This window comes from Dendrobium catenatum, unplaced genomic scaffold, assembly GCF_001605985.2.
Source record: "Dendrobium catenatum unplaced genomic scaffold, ASM160598v2 fragScaff_scaffold_264, whole genome shotgun sequence".
Lineage (NCBI taxonomy): Eukaryota > Viridiplantae > Streptophyta > Magnoliopsida > Asparagales > Orchidaceae > Dendrobium > Dendrobium catenatum.
The window spans coordinates 169,752-187,669 of NW_021318726.1; the positions used below are offsets into that span (position 1 = coordinate 169,752).

Here is a 17,918-nt window from a genome sequence, read left to right on the forward strand (position 1 = left end):
TTCACGATTTGTAGTAATGCCATTGGGTAACAAATGCACCCAGCTATATTTATTGATTTGATGAACAATAATTTTTAAACCATTTTTGGACATATTTGTATTGTGTTTTATTGATGACATTTCTAATTTATTCAAGAAATGAAGAAAGCCATCCAGTCCATCCTGCAGGCAGTGTTTGCAAAAAATTAAAGGAAACAAGTTGTATGTCAAATTTTCAAAGTGTAATTTTGGTTGAGCAGTGTAAACCTTCCTGGGGCGTGTGATTATGGAGAAGGAAAATTTCAGTTGATCAAGAATAAATATTCAAGCCAATAGCAGATTGGCCAAGGCCAAGACAGTTTCAGAGGGTCAAGAAGTTTCTTGGACTGCTGGTTATGTATAGGAGGTTTGTAGAGGTTTTCCTGCAAGATTGCTATGCACATCTCAGATTAACTCAAAAAATAGTTAAATTTGAAATGGAGTGATCAGTGTGAACGAGCCATTTCCAGAATTAAAGAATTTGCCTAATGAATGTCCAATCTTGGAACATTTCCATCAGGTTCAAAAAGAAAAAAGGTTTTCAAAAATTTTCTGCGATGCTTCCTTAAGGTACTTGGTTGTGTGCTGATGCAACATGATAGAGTGGTGGCCTAATTCTTCAAGGCAACTGAATAATATCAGAGAAGAATCCCACCAAATCATGATTACAAATTGCAGCTGTACGTTTGCACTCAATGAGACATTACCTATTATGAGGTCAGATGCGAAGTGTTTACAGATCATAAAAGCCTCAAGTACATTTTCAATCAAAAAGAGCTTAATTTGAGCAGACAAGGTGGTTAGAGCTCATTAAGGATTATGACTTGGATATACATTATCATCCTGGAAAGACAAATGTAGTTGCAGATGCACTTAGCAGATAAACACTTGAAAATGCAAATTGGCTAATCACCTAACAGGAGCAGATCATCAGAGATATGGAAAAGTTAGAAATTTTAGTGGTCAATCAAAAAGAGACAAAGGATATGATGTTAAATCAGCTGATGATCCAATCTACATTGAAAGATAGAGTGCTCAACTCATTATCTCAAGATGAAAAATTTCAAGCCATCATACAAAAGGTACAAGCAGGACAATTAGAGAACTTTGTTATTGATGGAGAAAGGTTATTAAAATATAAAGGCAGGATCTGTATTCCAAATGTTGGAAGCTTAAGAAAAGAGATATTGCAGGAAGCTCACCTCTCAACTTATGAAATTCACCCGGGTAGTACAAAGATGTATCAAGAACTCAGAGGTTTGTTTTGGTGGCCAGGGTTAAAGAGAAGTGTTGCAGAATTTGTAGCGAAATATATTCCTTGTCAGATGATTAAAGCAAAACATCAAAAGCCAAGTGGTCAACTGCAACCCTTACCCATACTTGAGTAGAAATGGGAAGACATTGCAATGGATTTTGTAATTGGTTTACCCAGGTCAAGGCAGAGTCGAGATGCAATAAAGGTTATTATTGACAGATTAACCAAATCAGCTCATTTCTTACCAATCAAGCAGACAGATTCAGTAGAGAAGTTGGCAAAATTATATGTTGATGAAATTGTGAGATTGTGCATGGGATTCCAAAATCTATAGTTTCAGACAGAGATGCTCGTTTTACTTCTAAATTGTGGAAGAAAATTCAAGAAGCTTTGGGTACACGGTTGACTTTCAGTACAACATTTGATTCACAAACAGATGGGCAATCAGAAAGAACAATTCAGACTTTGGAAGATTTAATGCGATTATGTGTTTTAGATTTTGAGTTGGCAAAGCTATATGTTGATGAAATTGTGAGATTGCATGGGATTCCAAAATCTATAGTTTCAGACAGAGATGCCCGTTTTACTTCTAAATTGTGGAAGAAAATTCAAGAAGCTTTGGGTACACGATTGACTTTCAGTACAACATTTCATCCACAGACAGATGGACAATTAGAAAGAACAATTCAGACTTTGGAAGATTTAATGGGATTATGTGTTTTAGATTTTGGAGGGAATTGGGAGACTCACATACCGTTGATTGAATTTGCTTACAATAACAGTTTTCAAGCTAGCATTGGAACGGCACCATATGAGGCCCTTTATGGAAGAAAGTGCAGAACACCCTTGTGTTTGGTAGAAACTGGTGAAAGAAAAGTAATTGGAACTGAACTGGTAGATGAGACTACTAGCAAAATCAGATTGATCAGAGACAGATTAAAGGCGGTTCAAGACAGGCAACAGAAATATTATGATGCAAAGCACCGACCAGTTGAATTCGAAATTGGAGAATTTGTTTTCTTAAAAGTTAGCCCAATGAAAGGTGTTCAAAGGTTTGGAAAGGCAGGGAAATTGAGCCCAAGATTCATAGGGTCCCTATGAAATCATTGAAAAGATTGGAAATATGGCATACAGATTGGATCTATCAGTACATATGCAAGGAATTCATATTGTGTTTCATATATCAGTGCTTCGAAAGTATGTCTCAGATGATTCCAAGAGAATCCAGTCCAAATCAATTGACTTGCAGCTTGATTTGAAATATATTGAAGAACCAGAAAGGATATTGGAATATGATGTAAAACAATTGAGGTATAAAACAATTCCTTTTGTGAAGATTTTGTGTAAGCATGGAACAGAAAAAGATGCCACCTGGGAACGAGAAGCTGAAATGAGAAGTCAATATCCTCATCTTCTTAACTAAGGTATGTTTCATTATACTTGATTAATTTCGAGGACGAAATTTGTATAAGGGAGATTGTAATAACCGGTTTGGCTTGTATTAAAGAAATATTGAAAAGAAACGACATATGAAATAGAATAGAAATGTTATGGTAAATGTAAAAGAAAGGAAAAATGATATATATGAATAATTCAGAGTTTACCCCCCTTATGGTACTGGCTGGGGACGCCGTACTCGTGCACGAAAAAGGAAAAGGAAAGGCTATGGAAAAGAGAGAGAGAGAGAGAGAGAGAGAGAGTGCCGAACCTTTCATCATATTATGTATCGGTGGTGACTTCCTCTCGCAGGAAGGGAAAGTTGTTCCAGGAGCGAAGTCGACCAGACACGAAAGGAGCCAAAGGATTGTGCAGTAGGGAGAAAGTCACCCTCACGATCGGTGAGCTCCCTTCGCCGCTTCCGCCAAAATGTCATAATTTTCGATCCATGGGGAAGGGAGAGTCGTGGAAGGAGCCTAGTCGAACAACCATGGAGTAGAGGATCAAGGTGTTGTAACTTCCGACTCGACTGGAAGGGAACACCGTCGGAGGAGCGAAGTCGAATAGCACGAAGGAGCAGAAGAAGTAACGCGAAAGGGAGAAGAAAAGCAAGCCAGGCTCAGGGCCTCATTCCTTCGGGTATTTAACGACTAGCGAGGTAGGGTGAGGGGTCGTGCGAGGTTGTGGGAGAAGGGACGTCGACGTGCAAGCGACGTGCGAGGTCGTGCGACGCCAGGGCAGGTATGGGATTTTATTTTTTCTTTTTTTTTTCTTTTCAACGTTACAGGTCAACAGTCTTGCAGGAAAGGGGAAGGAGCCCATAGGATATTAAATATAAAGGGGTGACTGTCATTTTTGTGTACATATATTTTCAGTGTACATGGAGGTCCAAGTGGAGTATGTACAAAGACTTTTGAAATATGTAAATAAACTTTAAAAAAAGTTATTATAACTTTGTATTTTTTTTATTATATTTGAAATTTAATTGAGGTATATTACATGTTTTCTATTGTTATGTATAAAGCTTGATATGTTAGGAGAGTCTAAATAAAGTACTTTTTACTCATCTGATTTTGAAAGATATAGTTCAGAATGTGTGTTAGTATAAAGGAGCCTGTTTAGATTTTTCTTATTTGTTATACTCCAAGTTGACTATAAGGATGGTCAAAATCGGGTGTGATATATATAAAATAATGACAAAATAAATGATGAAAATTTTATGAACAACTTTATTTAATGCACAACCTTTAAAGGTTGGAACAAAAACTCAAAGTTATAATACAAGAAATCCCAACTTGGTAATCCAACCTTGTTTCTAGCACAAATAAATTTATGATTTTCTATCCAAGTCTGTTGCCTCCAATTGTAGTAGCATAATAGTCTTCTTAAGCTAGCTACCCCCTTGGCATACACGACTAGATTATTGTAACACCCCATAATACCCCTTTACAATATTATAAAGTGCTACACACACAAACAACATTTTTCATTTGTTGTGAATAAAACATCCAACAATCTTACTTTTAATACATAAACAAAACATCTAATAGAGATTCAATTACATAAACAAATAATTACATAGCCACTAATATATTCTCGAAGTAATTTTTCACTGAACTGTCTACATACCTCAAATGTAAACTTATATACATAGTTAAATACTAGCATATAAATGAAATAACTTGTTGCAACTTATTATGTGTCGATCTTTTCCTTTCCTTTTTTCTGTAATAATAGTTAGTAAAAAATAAATGATGAGCTATTAGGCTCAATAAGTTATGCAAATTTAAATAACAATTAATTTGCATAATTATAAAGTTCATAACATTGAAAGATATAAATAAAGCAAATTTGACATTAATAATAAAATATCATAACATCACATTTAACATTAACATTTACTTCCTCTGAAGTTTATATTGAATATTAATTTTAGTCTTTAAAAGATTTGACTACATATTCATAAAAATATTTAATGGAGCTCATGTAAACCTGGTATTATCGCTATTGAATTACATAGAGGTTCATTTTGTATCTTTAGGGATCCCTTTTGTCCCACCTGCTAAGCAGGTATCATATTTATGGAGTCCCTTTTATCCAACTTATAATGCAGGGTCATGCATGAGGACCTTTTTACCCCATATGCAATTATAAATTATACATTATTTTATAGCCAACTTTTTTTTCTTAAATTGATATTCACTCCAGTTTGCATATTCTTAATTCGTATTTGTAATGTTGCATGCTTTCATAAAATTTTTTATGTGGTACTATTTATATAAAGAAACTGTGTCATATGTTAAGAATGGAGCTTCTTTTCAAGATATTTCCAACTAGTAAAATCTTTAATTAAACATAATAACTCTTATTTAAAACTCTCATGATTCAAACATATAAGAGGTCATTCATATATGGAACCTAGGCTATAAACATCCTTTAACAAGAAAATTAATTTTAATGCATATCTCCTTTTAATTCAATCAATTACAAGTATATATGTATAACATTTATAACAATTGTCTTTTAAATTTAATTTGCATTACTTTCAAAATTGAAGATTCTTCTCTTCGATGCCTCCACTTTACACTCTTCTCCTTTTGTAAATAATCTACACAAATTATTTCTAACTCTCTCTAGTTTCCATAATTTATTATTCACATAAATTTGCATAAAATTCATTTATACTAACACCAAAATTTTAGCTTGTATCCTCCCCTCTACATATATCTGAAGAATCCTCGTTTAAACTTTCTCTCTTAATCATCCTTTACTGAAATAATTCCTCTTTAATCTACCATTAAATCTTCTTTCACTGATTCCTCAATTAGTTTGAATACTTACATCAAACTGCACAGTCAAATTCTCCTGCATTGCTCTAAACCGATCCTCCCTTCAGTGTAGTGTTCCAATTTCCCAGGAATTCCCTTTGTCGCCTCTTGCTACAGGGATTTCTGCGCATTCTTCTACATGCACTGTGCCGAATTCTAACAAAATTTCCTCTGCTTGCTTGCAGGACTACTCTGGCTTAGGAATTCCATACAGAGGAAATTGCTTACATGAATTCTTTTCTAAAAAGAGAATTCTTAATATTCACTGTGATGTGAAATCAAACCAAATATTAAGAGGAATTCTTCACACTGCTATAGCCTCCATACTTCTCCAACCGTCTGCCTTGCTTGCATGAAAAAGAAATGGAAAATGAATTGATAAGAGGCCCACTAAGTGCTATCATACATTCACCTCCAAAGGAAACATCTCTTTAAGCATAAATGAATAATCAATTTCATTTAATAGTTTATAGTTTACTTAATAAGAATACTAAATTCACTAAATAGTTTACTTAACAGTAATTCCCTAAATTCACTATATTCACTTGATAGTAATTGACTGTTAAATAATTATAAATTTATTTAAGAGTGTATTATAAATAAAAATATTAATTAAACTTATTAAACTTTAAAAGAATTGACTATTTTACATTACCTGTTATTGTGAAACCCTTTAAGTAAAAGAAGCTAAACTCTTAAACATCGAGGCGTTTTTTGGTGTAATAGTTGGACTTTCATTAAAAAATTCTACAGTTAATCGTGCTTATCCTGGAATAATTCTGGGATGTGTGATCTACTGGGAAGTTACACCAACTAGACAAAATTATGAGGCTCTTTGGCCAAGGAGGGCAATATATAGATAGTTAAGAGTTTGAGTTGTTACAAAAATGGTATCAGAGCAATTCATAAGCCGGAAGATGAGAACTAGGTGTCATACCAGATAAAGGGCTACGCCATGGGGCCACCTCTTGAACCCTGTATGAAACAAAGTGCTATATGATGGGAGCTACCATTTGAACTTGTAGGGCCACCTCTAGAATCCTATATACATGGTAGATGATTCTGAGATAAAGATGCTGACGAGGAATGTCAGTTACTTAAGTGGGGGAGATTTTGAAATCCCTTAAGTAAAAGAAACTAAACTCTTAAGCATCGAGGCGCATTTTGGTGTATTGGTTGAAATTTCATTAATAAACCCCACAGTTAAGTGTGTTCATCCCGGAGCAATTCTGGGATGGATGACCTTCTCGAAAGTTACACTAAAATGATAGAATTGTGAGCCTCTTAGGCCAAAGTGGACAATATCTCGATAGTTAACAGTTTGGGTTGTTACAATTACCTTACAGGTGGGGCAACTAGATTGAATAGTTTAGGCGCACTTGAGCTGTAGGTGCAATCAACAACTGATAGAGAAGGCTAAGGTTCTTGGTAAAGCAACCTTGACAAAGTATGACCCCACTATGATTTCCTCTCCCCTCACCTCTCTTAAACTAAGGAATCCTCCCTGAATTCTCAAGATAACCTGATATCAAAACTCCCACAAAATTCTCCTACCTAATATAGCATCAGCGTTTAGATGCAAACATCTAGTAACTCCTAAGCTACTAATTATTAAACTACCCCTCATAATAAAATAAGAAAAAGAAAGATCTAAATGAAAATTTTAAATTACAAAATAGGAGTACCTATCAAATTAATCATGTCATGCTCCCTAGGTAGGAGAAGACTCTTCCTCGATGTCTAGTTTTCCTTTACTTTCAAAATAGGGTGCAAGGTCAATTACGTTGAAGGTGGTCCAAATATTCATATCACCGAATAAGTTAATTTTATAGGCATTCTCCCCCATATGCTAATAATCCTAAATGGTTTGTCATCCTTAGTCTTAACAAAAGGATTGAGAGGAATCAATTATTTCATAAATGAATCCATATCTTGTCGCCTTTTTTGAAGGAAATTGAGGTGCAAAACTTATTAGCTTGCTTCTAATGTTGTGCCTTTGTCTTCTTAATCATTTATGTGACTTAATGATGCATTTTTGTACTTGTGGCTACTATTTTTATGTGCTTATCATAGTTATTTCTTTATAATCAAATGTGTGCTCTATCATATGTAGCTAACGTATGAAGTCATCAGGATTTAACCCACCCTGAAAATTCTAAATATTGACTGTAACCCTAAAATCTTGTAACTTCTTATCAGTTATCTTCTTGGGTAAAGTTCATACTCATCAGATGATTCATAGAATGCTTGATAGAAAGGGTTTTCCATCTTGCAATCTACATAATTATCATCCAAAAGGAATGACTTTGAGTCACACTTATGCATTTTGTATTCCTTTAATTTAAGTTGTAGTTGCTGGATTTCATGACGAATATCTTCCATAGTTACCACTTCGGTTTGTTGGGGTTTAGTTCTCCTAGGTGGCATCCTAAACCTAGGGCTCTGATATCAAATATTGATACCAATATAATGATAAAATAAAGGACAAATCTTATTCACAACATTAAAGAATGCACAAATTTGAAAGTTTAGAACCTCAAAGTTGTCACGATCCTGCTCAAATACTCAAACTAAGGAGGCGGGAATTGACAATCGGACAGTTAAGACAATTACCACTCTTAGTTATAATAATAAAATTTAACATTTCATAAACATTGAAGAGCCATTAATAAAAAATTTCACAAATATTTAACATTTGCATAAATCATAATTAACCTGCTTTCATTTGTATGCCTTCTTCTGTAGACGTATTCTTTTTTTTCTTTTAGCAATTTCTATTTCTCTAGAAGCTTACTTGAAAGTTTAGCATTAAATATAATCAAAGTAAATATAGAGCTTTACTAAAACTTTTTAAAATTTACTTACATAACCAAAAGTCTATATAGCTATGTGGGCTCCAAAAATTCGGCCCCGGCCTCCGCCTGCTGCTGTTTGCTTTTTCTTTTCGGCGAGAGAGTTTTAATGGATTTAAGTTTTGAGGTAAAATTTGGAAGGCAGATGGGTTTGTAGATAAGACACTACCCAGAGATTTTGCCCTTATTTTGTTAGGACTTTATGATATGAGTTCTGGTTTCCTGTAGGCGCAAGCCCCTATAGTTAATTACCACTCCGGATAACGAGACAGAACTTTCGATTAAGGCTAGTCGTCAATAATCAGATACGTTGTATCCATAGATATATAGTATCAGGCGCATAGTAGCAGCATGGGCTTTTGGATTTGAATAGTTTAGATATTTGGAAATTTGAAGGGTTGAAAGGTTTGATATTTAAAATTAGAAATTTCATCATCTTACACTTAAAGCGGATGGTGGGGGAATGCATGATAGACCCGATCAAGATCCCATGGTTCCGTCGTCCCAGACCATCGTGATCCCTGGTCTACTTAGTCAGAGGACATAGTCGACCCAACCTGACAGAAGGATCCTTGTTAATAGCCATGGGTTGCTTCGTCCAAGGGTGCCTTATAGACTTGGGGTGAATATTTGTTAAGGGGACAAATTTGAATCCACCTTAGCTAACAGAGAGCTTTGTGCCCTATCGATCATATCCTATTGATTCATATCTCAAGGATTTGATGCCACTAAAGAGTGTATTGGCTCTGGCCATAACCGGTATTTTGTGGTGCCATTTGACAGCAAAACCAGTCGGTTCAGAGGGCACTGGGTCATTACCGTTTATCCTGCGGTGCCATTTGGCGTTAAAACTGCCGATCAGATGATACATACCACGTCCTTATTGGCAGGAGATTGTTTGAGAATGGATCATAGTGATATTTTCGACTAGGCATTAGCTCTTTGTGAGTTGAAGTTATGTTTGAATTTATTCAGATCAGCAAACTGTTGCGGAGGATGAATGGATTTTGTTTTAAGTATTGGATGATTAATTTAAATTTTAAATATTTTTGAATTATGGGATTTTTGGATTTTTGTAGGTATTTGGGATTACATTTGAAAATATTTGTGAACTGCTCCTATTGAGATAAACATTCAACACGGCCATCATCAGGCTGTTTGGAGGCATTTTCATTTGTAGCTTGAACCTTATCGATTCTGTCTGGCTATCGATAGAGGATCGGGTTTCGTAGGTTGTATGCCTTTGTTAGTGAATTCTATTGATTTTAGGCTTTGAAGACCTAATATGAATATATTAAAATTAAATATATCGGTCACCACCACTGTATATTTATTTGATGGTTCGAACCTTGTCGACTCCTACTGACCCGCATAGAAGGATTGGGTTTGAACTTGATATTCACTTATTGACCCACGCAGCATCCCTAGACATCACGTGTGTAACCATAATACGCTCGCCGGGGCCCATGAGTGTGTTTGGGGACATTTTATAGTTATTTGTTGAATCTTATTGACTCCTATCTAACCGCATAGAAGGATCAGGTTCAAATTTAATAACCCGTGTAGCATCCCTAGTCGTCACGTGTGTACCAATAACACGCTCGTCGGTGCCCATGCGGATGTTATAATTGTACTTACCCCTTGTGTACCTATGTGCATGGTTTAAAATTGCGCAATATGAGGCTCGCCTTTGCGCAATTCTAGTAAAAAATGCCTCAATGCTTATGCCTCGAGTTTTTTTTATGAGGCTTGCGCCTCAACTTGGTTGAGGTCCGCCTCGCCTCACTGGCATGAGGCTTACGTCTCACGCTATATATATTAAAACTTATATAAATCTTGAAGTAAATGCCCGACATTAAATTCTATAGGTGAGAAGGGGAGAGAGCAGATCATCATAATGATGATTCAAATGAATAACCCCTTAGTGATGACAGTGTTGATGACTTATGAGTTCTTATGTGATATGTCATTGCAATTTATTTTTGGAAATTGGAATTATATGTTTAATGAAAAGAATACTAGATTTTGGAAAGATAGAATTTTTAGTTGAACTATATTTCATGTTGTCTTATTTTGGGATATTTTGATTTCACTTCATATATTATGCTTTTTATGTTTTATATTATTCACTCATTAGTATATAAAAAATTTATCATTTTATGTTTACGCAATCTTTTGATTTTGAGGCTTACGCCTCAAAACGCCTTGAGGCTTACGCCTCGCCTTACGAATGAAAAACGCCTCAATACCCGATCACGCAATTTTAAACATTGCCTATGTGTATACAAACTACGGTGAATGTGCGGGGGCGTTCTGGGAATATTTGTAAAATGCCTTCTGTCTGCTTGCATGAATGTTGCGGATCCGGTGGCGTGGCGTAGCAGCTTGTTGATTGATCTTTTTGCTGCTTTGTACAGGTAGACTGTCGTGCACTACTCATTGTTTTCTGCAGGTGGATTGTAGTGCACTAACGAATCTCCTGCTTTTGCATACAGGTGAATTGTAGCGTTATCACCTGATTGTAATGAGATAACTCATTGCTCTGATGTAAAACTCCATTTTCTCATTCACCGGGAGGTTCTTCTTGAATTTCATGATTGTTTCCTCATACTAACAGTTTGTTGCTTTCATTGCAAATCGAATCTTTCTGGATGTAAGGAATCAATCCCTTTTGACTGAGCTCAGGTGACTGTTGATTATGATATGGTTTAGCATCCACTGTATATCATTCATCGTCACCTTTGATCAGACTTCTATATGAAAGAAATTTCTCCTATGCTTATTTATAGATATCTTTGCTTGTATGTGATGAGTTTCCTTCATTACAATTCTTCTTGTGTTTGCTTGTAAGTAGCATGGTGCTTGCATGGCAGATGTTCTCCAACAAATCAAAAATGCTTGCACTCGATGAAGCTCGGCCACCTCTCGCTTGCAAGGAATCGACGTATTGGATATTTGTTAGATCTTTCATAAGGGTTTGTAGGTATTCTCATTTGTCGCATATGGTCTGCTCTTATCAATAGAAGACCAATTTATTCACCCGGTACTATATGTTTATTGGACTTTCATTTGCTATAGTCCTACAGCATATCTATCATTGTTGTTTGAAAGTAGACTTTTATATACTCTTTTGTATATTAGTCTACCTTGATAGTAGAGAGACTACTTGTATGCCTTCCTTACTTTGCTTGTGATCCTGCCATGTCCTTTGTACATACTTGTCAACAAAACATCATGATCATCACATGCTTCTCTTTACCCCTCCTTTAAATAGTTAATTGAACATGTTATTGATCATGTGTCTTCCATAAGTGAACTTTCAATTCCCCACTTATGAGATTCCATTTATTTTTCCGTATATTGATACTGATTGTTATTGCATTCATCATGTTAATCATAAGCATGTTGCGCATCCCACCACTATATGTATCAACTTCCTTTATTTGCAAGGGGATGATCGTATTTGGCCACATGATTGATATACGCATCAATCATCATCATCTTTATACTATTCATAAGATGTTCTTTTAGATGCTTTTGAACGATCATGCCTTTGGCATCTTCATTTAAACCTTGTATTTGTTGAGTTAAGGCTAAGTGCCTTATTGTTTTGAGTTCAATTCCTTGTAGTCACAAGTTTGTTTACTTGTTCAAATGATCACATTCAGTTTGAACCTTTAGTATTCAAGTTTGATCATTTAAACTCAAGTGCATATCAATGTTATTTCTCATTCGATCTTTGCTTGCAAATATGCTTCAAGTTATGTTGAATTCTATAAGTCTTCTATTTGATTGTTGATGCTTGTTTGAACAATTCAAAGTCTGGCTCAACTCAGATGCTTCATTTAGATCCAAGTTCTTTAGAGTTCATGTTCTTTGGTTCAAGCTCAAGCTTCTGAGTTTAGTTCTAATTCAATGTGCAATGTCAAATTGAAGTTAGAACTTCTCACATCAAATTCATTTGAGTTCAACTTGAGTTCTTTATGTAGCTCAAATCAGATCCCTTACTGTCTTGTAGAATTCAAGTATAGTTCAAGTTTTGCTCCAAGTTTGAGTTCAAATGGTTCAAATTATGGCTCTCTTGAGTCAAATGAGATTCAAATATAAGCCTTATTGTAGTTCAAGCTCTAAGTCCACAAATAATCTTGTCAAGTTCAATCCAAGTCAAAGTTCTTTGTATATGTTCTTTTGAATTTAATTCCAAGTTTAAGTTAATGTCATTTGGTTCAAATCAAGATCAATTCATCATCCTCCATTGTACGAGTTCCCTGTGGTCCAACTCAAGTTTTTGCTTGAGTTCAAACATGTTCAAGTCCAAATCAAATTTGAGTCCTTGTTGAATTTCAAATTAGAGTTCATGTGTGAGTCCAAGTTAATTTTTTTGTTCTAGTCCTTATCATTTTCGGACAAAAATTTGGCAGCCTCCCGACGTCTCCCCTGTTTAGGGAAAAACCAAGAGGAAGCCTTCCCCTCGACGCTACGTGAGCACTTCAGGTAGGTGTCAAAAGACACCATAGTTGCATTTTTTTTAAATCCCTGCCCGCTAAATAAGCATTTCAGGGTTTCGAGCACATTTTGAAAAGAGCACAAATTCCATGCTTATGTGCATATTCGTCGCGGGGAACGCTTTGCGGAAGTTTCGTAAACCCTAAATACTGTATAACGTTCTATGTACAGTGAAGATAATCGGCCAAAAGTTTATATACCCGCATCTTTTAAAGTTTTCCCGCCTGTTTAAACGAAAAAGAAACGTCAAATATCCAAAAAACCGCGGGTTTGGGTCGGGTCGTCGGGCTGCTACGTGGCATAAAATTAATGGTGGCCGAACCTATAAAACCATTCGGTCAGAGGACGTAATAATTGTTCTGGAAGAGGAGGGCGACGGGATGAATCCGGCTTTGGCTAGGTAGGGAGAACTTATTTCTTCCTCTCTCTCTCTCTATATATCTCTCTCTCTCTCTCACTCTCTCTCTCTCTCTCTCTCTCTCTCTCTGGATCGGAACTAAGAGGTCGGGCAAGGCAGAGTTCGGATGTGGGAAGAGGAATCTGGAAGGAGAAGCAGGTCAGGTAGGTTGCTTGGGTTTGGCTCAGGTTCTAGGACAAGAAGAAAGTCTCAGCTCTGTGAAAGGGATCGTAGAAGCTCGCGAAAGGGAGGAGTTCGGGGGTTTGAGGGCTTCGTTCGCGTGGAGGAACCGACCCCGGAGGCCTCATCTGCTTGGGTATTTAACGACATACGTGGATTCTTGATCTAGATAGATCGCAGGATACTCAGACTATTTCGGCGTCGTTTGCAGAGATAGGGCTGTAGCAAGCCGCAATTTTTGTAGGATTTGCGCTTATTTTTTGGATTTTGGCCGAGGACTGTAAGCATTTTTATTTTCAATTTTTTTTTGCTTATCTGGTAGAGGTCAACAAGCTATCATTCAGATCTCCTTTAAGATCTCTTTATACACCCAAAACATATTTATACCAAAAAGAATGATCACTTATTTCTTCGCCTAGTGTTCTACGGGCTCATTTCCCTTACCTGCAGTATAACCACTGCTAAGGAGTTAGGCTCAATGAAATACACAAATAATGTATTAAAAAATAGTAATAACATGGTGAATAATTATTGGAAAGATATTAGAATTCTATGCTGGTCATAAGAAATACAATACATTTTGACAAGTCTTATGATGATTAGTCTTTTGCACTCTTTCAATTTTTCAGTTCAAGGTGGTATTCAGATTCCGAACTTTTAGAATTAAAACTACTCTCTCATTTAAGGTTGGGTCTAAATTCCCACTTTTAGAATTGAGAGTGTAGACTTACCTCTTCAGGTCTTTTGCCTTTACTTGTGCGAGCCTATTCCCCATATATGACTTGTTTTACTTTCTCAATAGCAATCCTTTTTTAACATCCATTTAACCATTATGACATATGCTATTTATAAACATATTCGTACATGTTCATACAAGAGTAAACTGAAGAACACTGAAATAAATGTCATCATATACATAGTAGTTATGAATTGCATTGAAATAAAGTTTATACTAATCTCTATAACATAGTTTGGCTATCTCATCTCTCTTGGAATTTATTCTTCTAGGTCATGTTTTCTTCTCATTTTATACACAACCTCAATTGAATTCCTCGTTCAACCCAAATTCTTTCCTATTTTCCTCCTTAATCTCCTCCTTTTCTTTTCTTTTCCAGCTGAATTCATCAACTAGTAACATTTAGCATTTAGAAACTGCTTTATTCCAGAAATTCTTACTGAATTACTGAATTAATTTGAGCACATACACACTAGTTTCAGCAACTACAACAACATACAACATACAACATTTAATTTCAACAACTATATAACAACATACAACACATACACACTCTGCTGTCTTACCAATTTCCAGCAACATATTGCAGAAATCCGCTCCACATAGCAGCCCGCCTCCTTCAATTCCCCGCTATTCTATAGTCTGCACGGCATCTACCTCTCATGCGTGAATGGAGAGGGGAGAAATGAACAAAGATTTAATGCTTCAGGATTTGTCTTAATATAATATTATGCACTAAGGCTCCACTAGAAGCCTTATATCATCTCCCAGCCACAGGATTTAATCCATCCGTTGCTTGTGCATTTAAGTGATTTAGCTGCAGTAATAATATTATTATAAAATTTATAGTGGTTGTTGACTGTTAAGTGTCTTAATATAATATTATAACTAGTGTAAAGTGGCTGCTAAAGTGACTATAAAGTGGTTGTTATTTAACTTAGTTTAACGTAGCTGTCAGAAACTTAATAATTATGCATATATTAGATGTCGAAATGCACAGAATTACATGTATAGAAGAAGTATATGCTTACATTTATTTTGAACATTTTGGATATTACAGGAAGCTCCTTCGACTTGTACTTCGCTTTGAAATAAAAGGTTGTCGAGTCTTTCTCCTTTGATCTGTTGCGGGCTCTTCTACTCGCCTCAACCAGGTCCCTTAGCAGCAGGTTGGGCCCACCGGCCCCTCACACGAAGGTTGCTGCCTCCACAAAGTTCCAAACTATCATCTTATAAGACCTTCCAATAGTTCCTTGTAGTTGTGTTCCTCCTTCCAATGCTATTGTGAGAGGAAGGAGGTGACCTAGGGCCACCTCCCACCATTAGAGTGCTTCTCAATCTAGAAATCAAGAGAGAGGAGTGGTAAGAAATGAAAAAACCTAACTGATTTAGATAACCATTCAAGACTAGAAGATTTAAATAAGTTAAATGAAAAAGAAAGTGCCATGATTTCTTGTTTTTCTTAGACCAAGGAGAGGTAGAATACATATTCGCTTTTTCCTCAAGAAAGTGCATGCATATAATTATCAAAACCAATCTTTTGTTTAACATTTTTAATTATTATAATAAACTAGCAATTCTGGTGCTCGGGACACTACATGCTTATCCATGAATACTATTCTTACATCTGATATGCTCAAATTTTTTTCTCTATTTGGAAAATTTTGTTAATTTTCCATTGGACTTGACATGTTTGACAATTGTTTGGATTAATTATTTCATCGTTTACAGGGTCTGCTAAAAGAGGGAAAAGATGGGATTAAACATTGGGCCTATGGTGGTGACTTTGGTGATTTCCCAAATGACTTGAACTTCTGTCTGAATGGCCTTACATGGCCAGATCGGACACCTCATCCTGCTTTACATGGTAAATCCTGGCCAACCTGCATTCTGAGATTCTGAATCATTCCAATATTTGCTTTTGTTGTACAGGCATGTTCTTTTAATGTTTCCACAGATAGGTAGATATGCATGTAGTTGATACATGCTATGGATAGCCCTGCTTATTATTAATATTGTGTGTTTCAGAAGTAAAGTATGTGTATCAACCCATAAAAGTTTCTTTAACTGACAGCAAAATCAAGGTATTATTTAAATCTGTTCAAAAGTTGACATTAATTTAATTATTAGCAACTAATTTTTTTACTTTATGTTGTAGATAGTAAATGCTCAATTTTTTGAAACAACAAATGCTTTAGAGTTTAGTTGGAGCCTTCTAGGGGATGGATGCATCCTTGGATCTGGGATACTTGAACTCCCAATAATATTGCCCCAGAGTAGTTATGAAATTGAAATTGAATCATCTCCATGGTATTCTCTATGGAATTCATGTTCAGCAGCAGAGACCTTCTTGACAATAATTGCGAAACTTGAACAATCCACACGTTGGGCAAACGAAGGACATGTTCTTGCTTCTAGTCAACTTCGTCTGCCTTCTAGAAGGAAGCTTGGCCCCCATGTATGCTTTCTTCCATACCTATTTTTTCATGGAGAAAATGGGATGTTTGCTTTGTAACAAATTGTTATCTTCCAGGCTATAAGCTTCACTGAAAAGGCTTTTTTACTTCTCGAACATGCTGATGACATCATAACAATTAAAAAGGATGGCAATTTCTGTATCAAATTCAATACTCGGACAGGAACAATTGAGAGATGGGAGGTAGAATTTCATTTATTTCTTCTCTGAATAAAATATTCTACTTAACCAACATAATCCTATGCGCATTTTGTCATCTTATACTATTTTTTCTCCATCTATAATGCATCTCTCCTACTTTCCCAATTATCTTCACATTTGCCTGCTTTTATTTTTTTGGCTGCATATATTGAACATTAATCCGTTGATGTTATTAAGACAGTTAAATACAATGTAAATTGTTTTCACATTTACTTCTTGTCAACCTATACCGGGCTGACACGTGTATCACACTACTCACTCTATTTGTATTTATAGCATCACTGTAGGCTCAAATGGATATACGAAATAATATTTCTTTCTTCTCTACTGTTCATCTTCTTCTTCTTGCATCTCATCTTCTTGGGTAGATGAGTTTCTACATGGTATCAGACGGGTGCCGATTCTGACGAACGGCCATGACAAATCAATCCTTCGTGTCGTCTTCTTCCCGAACGACATCAGAAGTTGTGAAAGCAACTCCGACAATCTCACCGTCGCTCAAATTCGTAATCCCTAACCTCAAACTACTGGTTCCTCACGCTCTTACCCCAGAAAATTTTCCTATCTGGAGTACCCAAATTGCCAAACTATTCAAGGCGAACGGGTTTGTAGAGTTTCTTGAGCCGACAACAGCTGACGAAAATGTTGATCCCAATCAAGATACTCAAGAACGGGCTGCCCTGGACCAAAATCTTGCCACGGCAATATGTTCCACGATATCTCCGGCAGTTTTACCGTATGTGATTCATCTTGAATCCACCTCTGTTATATGGAGCACGCTTCACACTCGGTTCCAGTCGTCAAACCGTTCTAAAGTAATTCAGCTCAAGCACGAGCTTCATAATATCTCGATGCAGGGTATGACAATGATTCAGTACCTCACTGAGATCAAAAAGATCGTTGATCAAATATCCTCGGCTGGCTCAACAATAGATCCCGAAGATGTGATGATCTACATCCTTAACGGTCTACCCGCTGAGTATCAGGCCTTCACGACGTCAATCAGAACAATGCAAACGTTTCTATCATTAG

The 17,918-nt window shown here is 36.1% G+C and overlaps 1 protein-coding gene across 6 annotated transcripts in view; it reads left to right on the forward strand.

Annotated features, from left to right (window-relative positions):
• LOC110101389 (beta-galactosidase) overlaps positions 1-17,918 on the forward strand; it is a 115,931-nt gene that overhangs the window by 83,598 nt on the left and 14,415 nt on the right. For all 6 annotated transcript variants that reach the window (XM_028693346.1, XM_028693348.1, XM_028693345.1 and 3 more), the window contains 4 exons: positions 15,941-16,076; positions 16,238-16,293; positions 16,368-16,667; positions 16,743-16,868. In XM_028693346.1, coding sequence (XP_028549179.1) covers positions 15,941-16,076; positions 16,238-16,293; positions 16,368-16,667; positions 16,743-16,868 — 618 coding nt within the window. The remainder of the gene's footprint in view (positions 1-15,940; positions 16,077-16,237; positions 16,294-16,367; positions 16,668-16,742; positions 16,869-17,918) is intronic.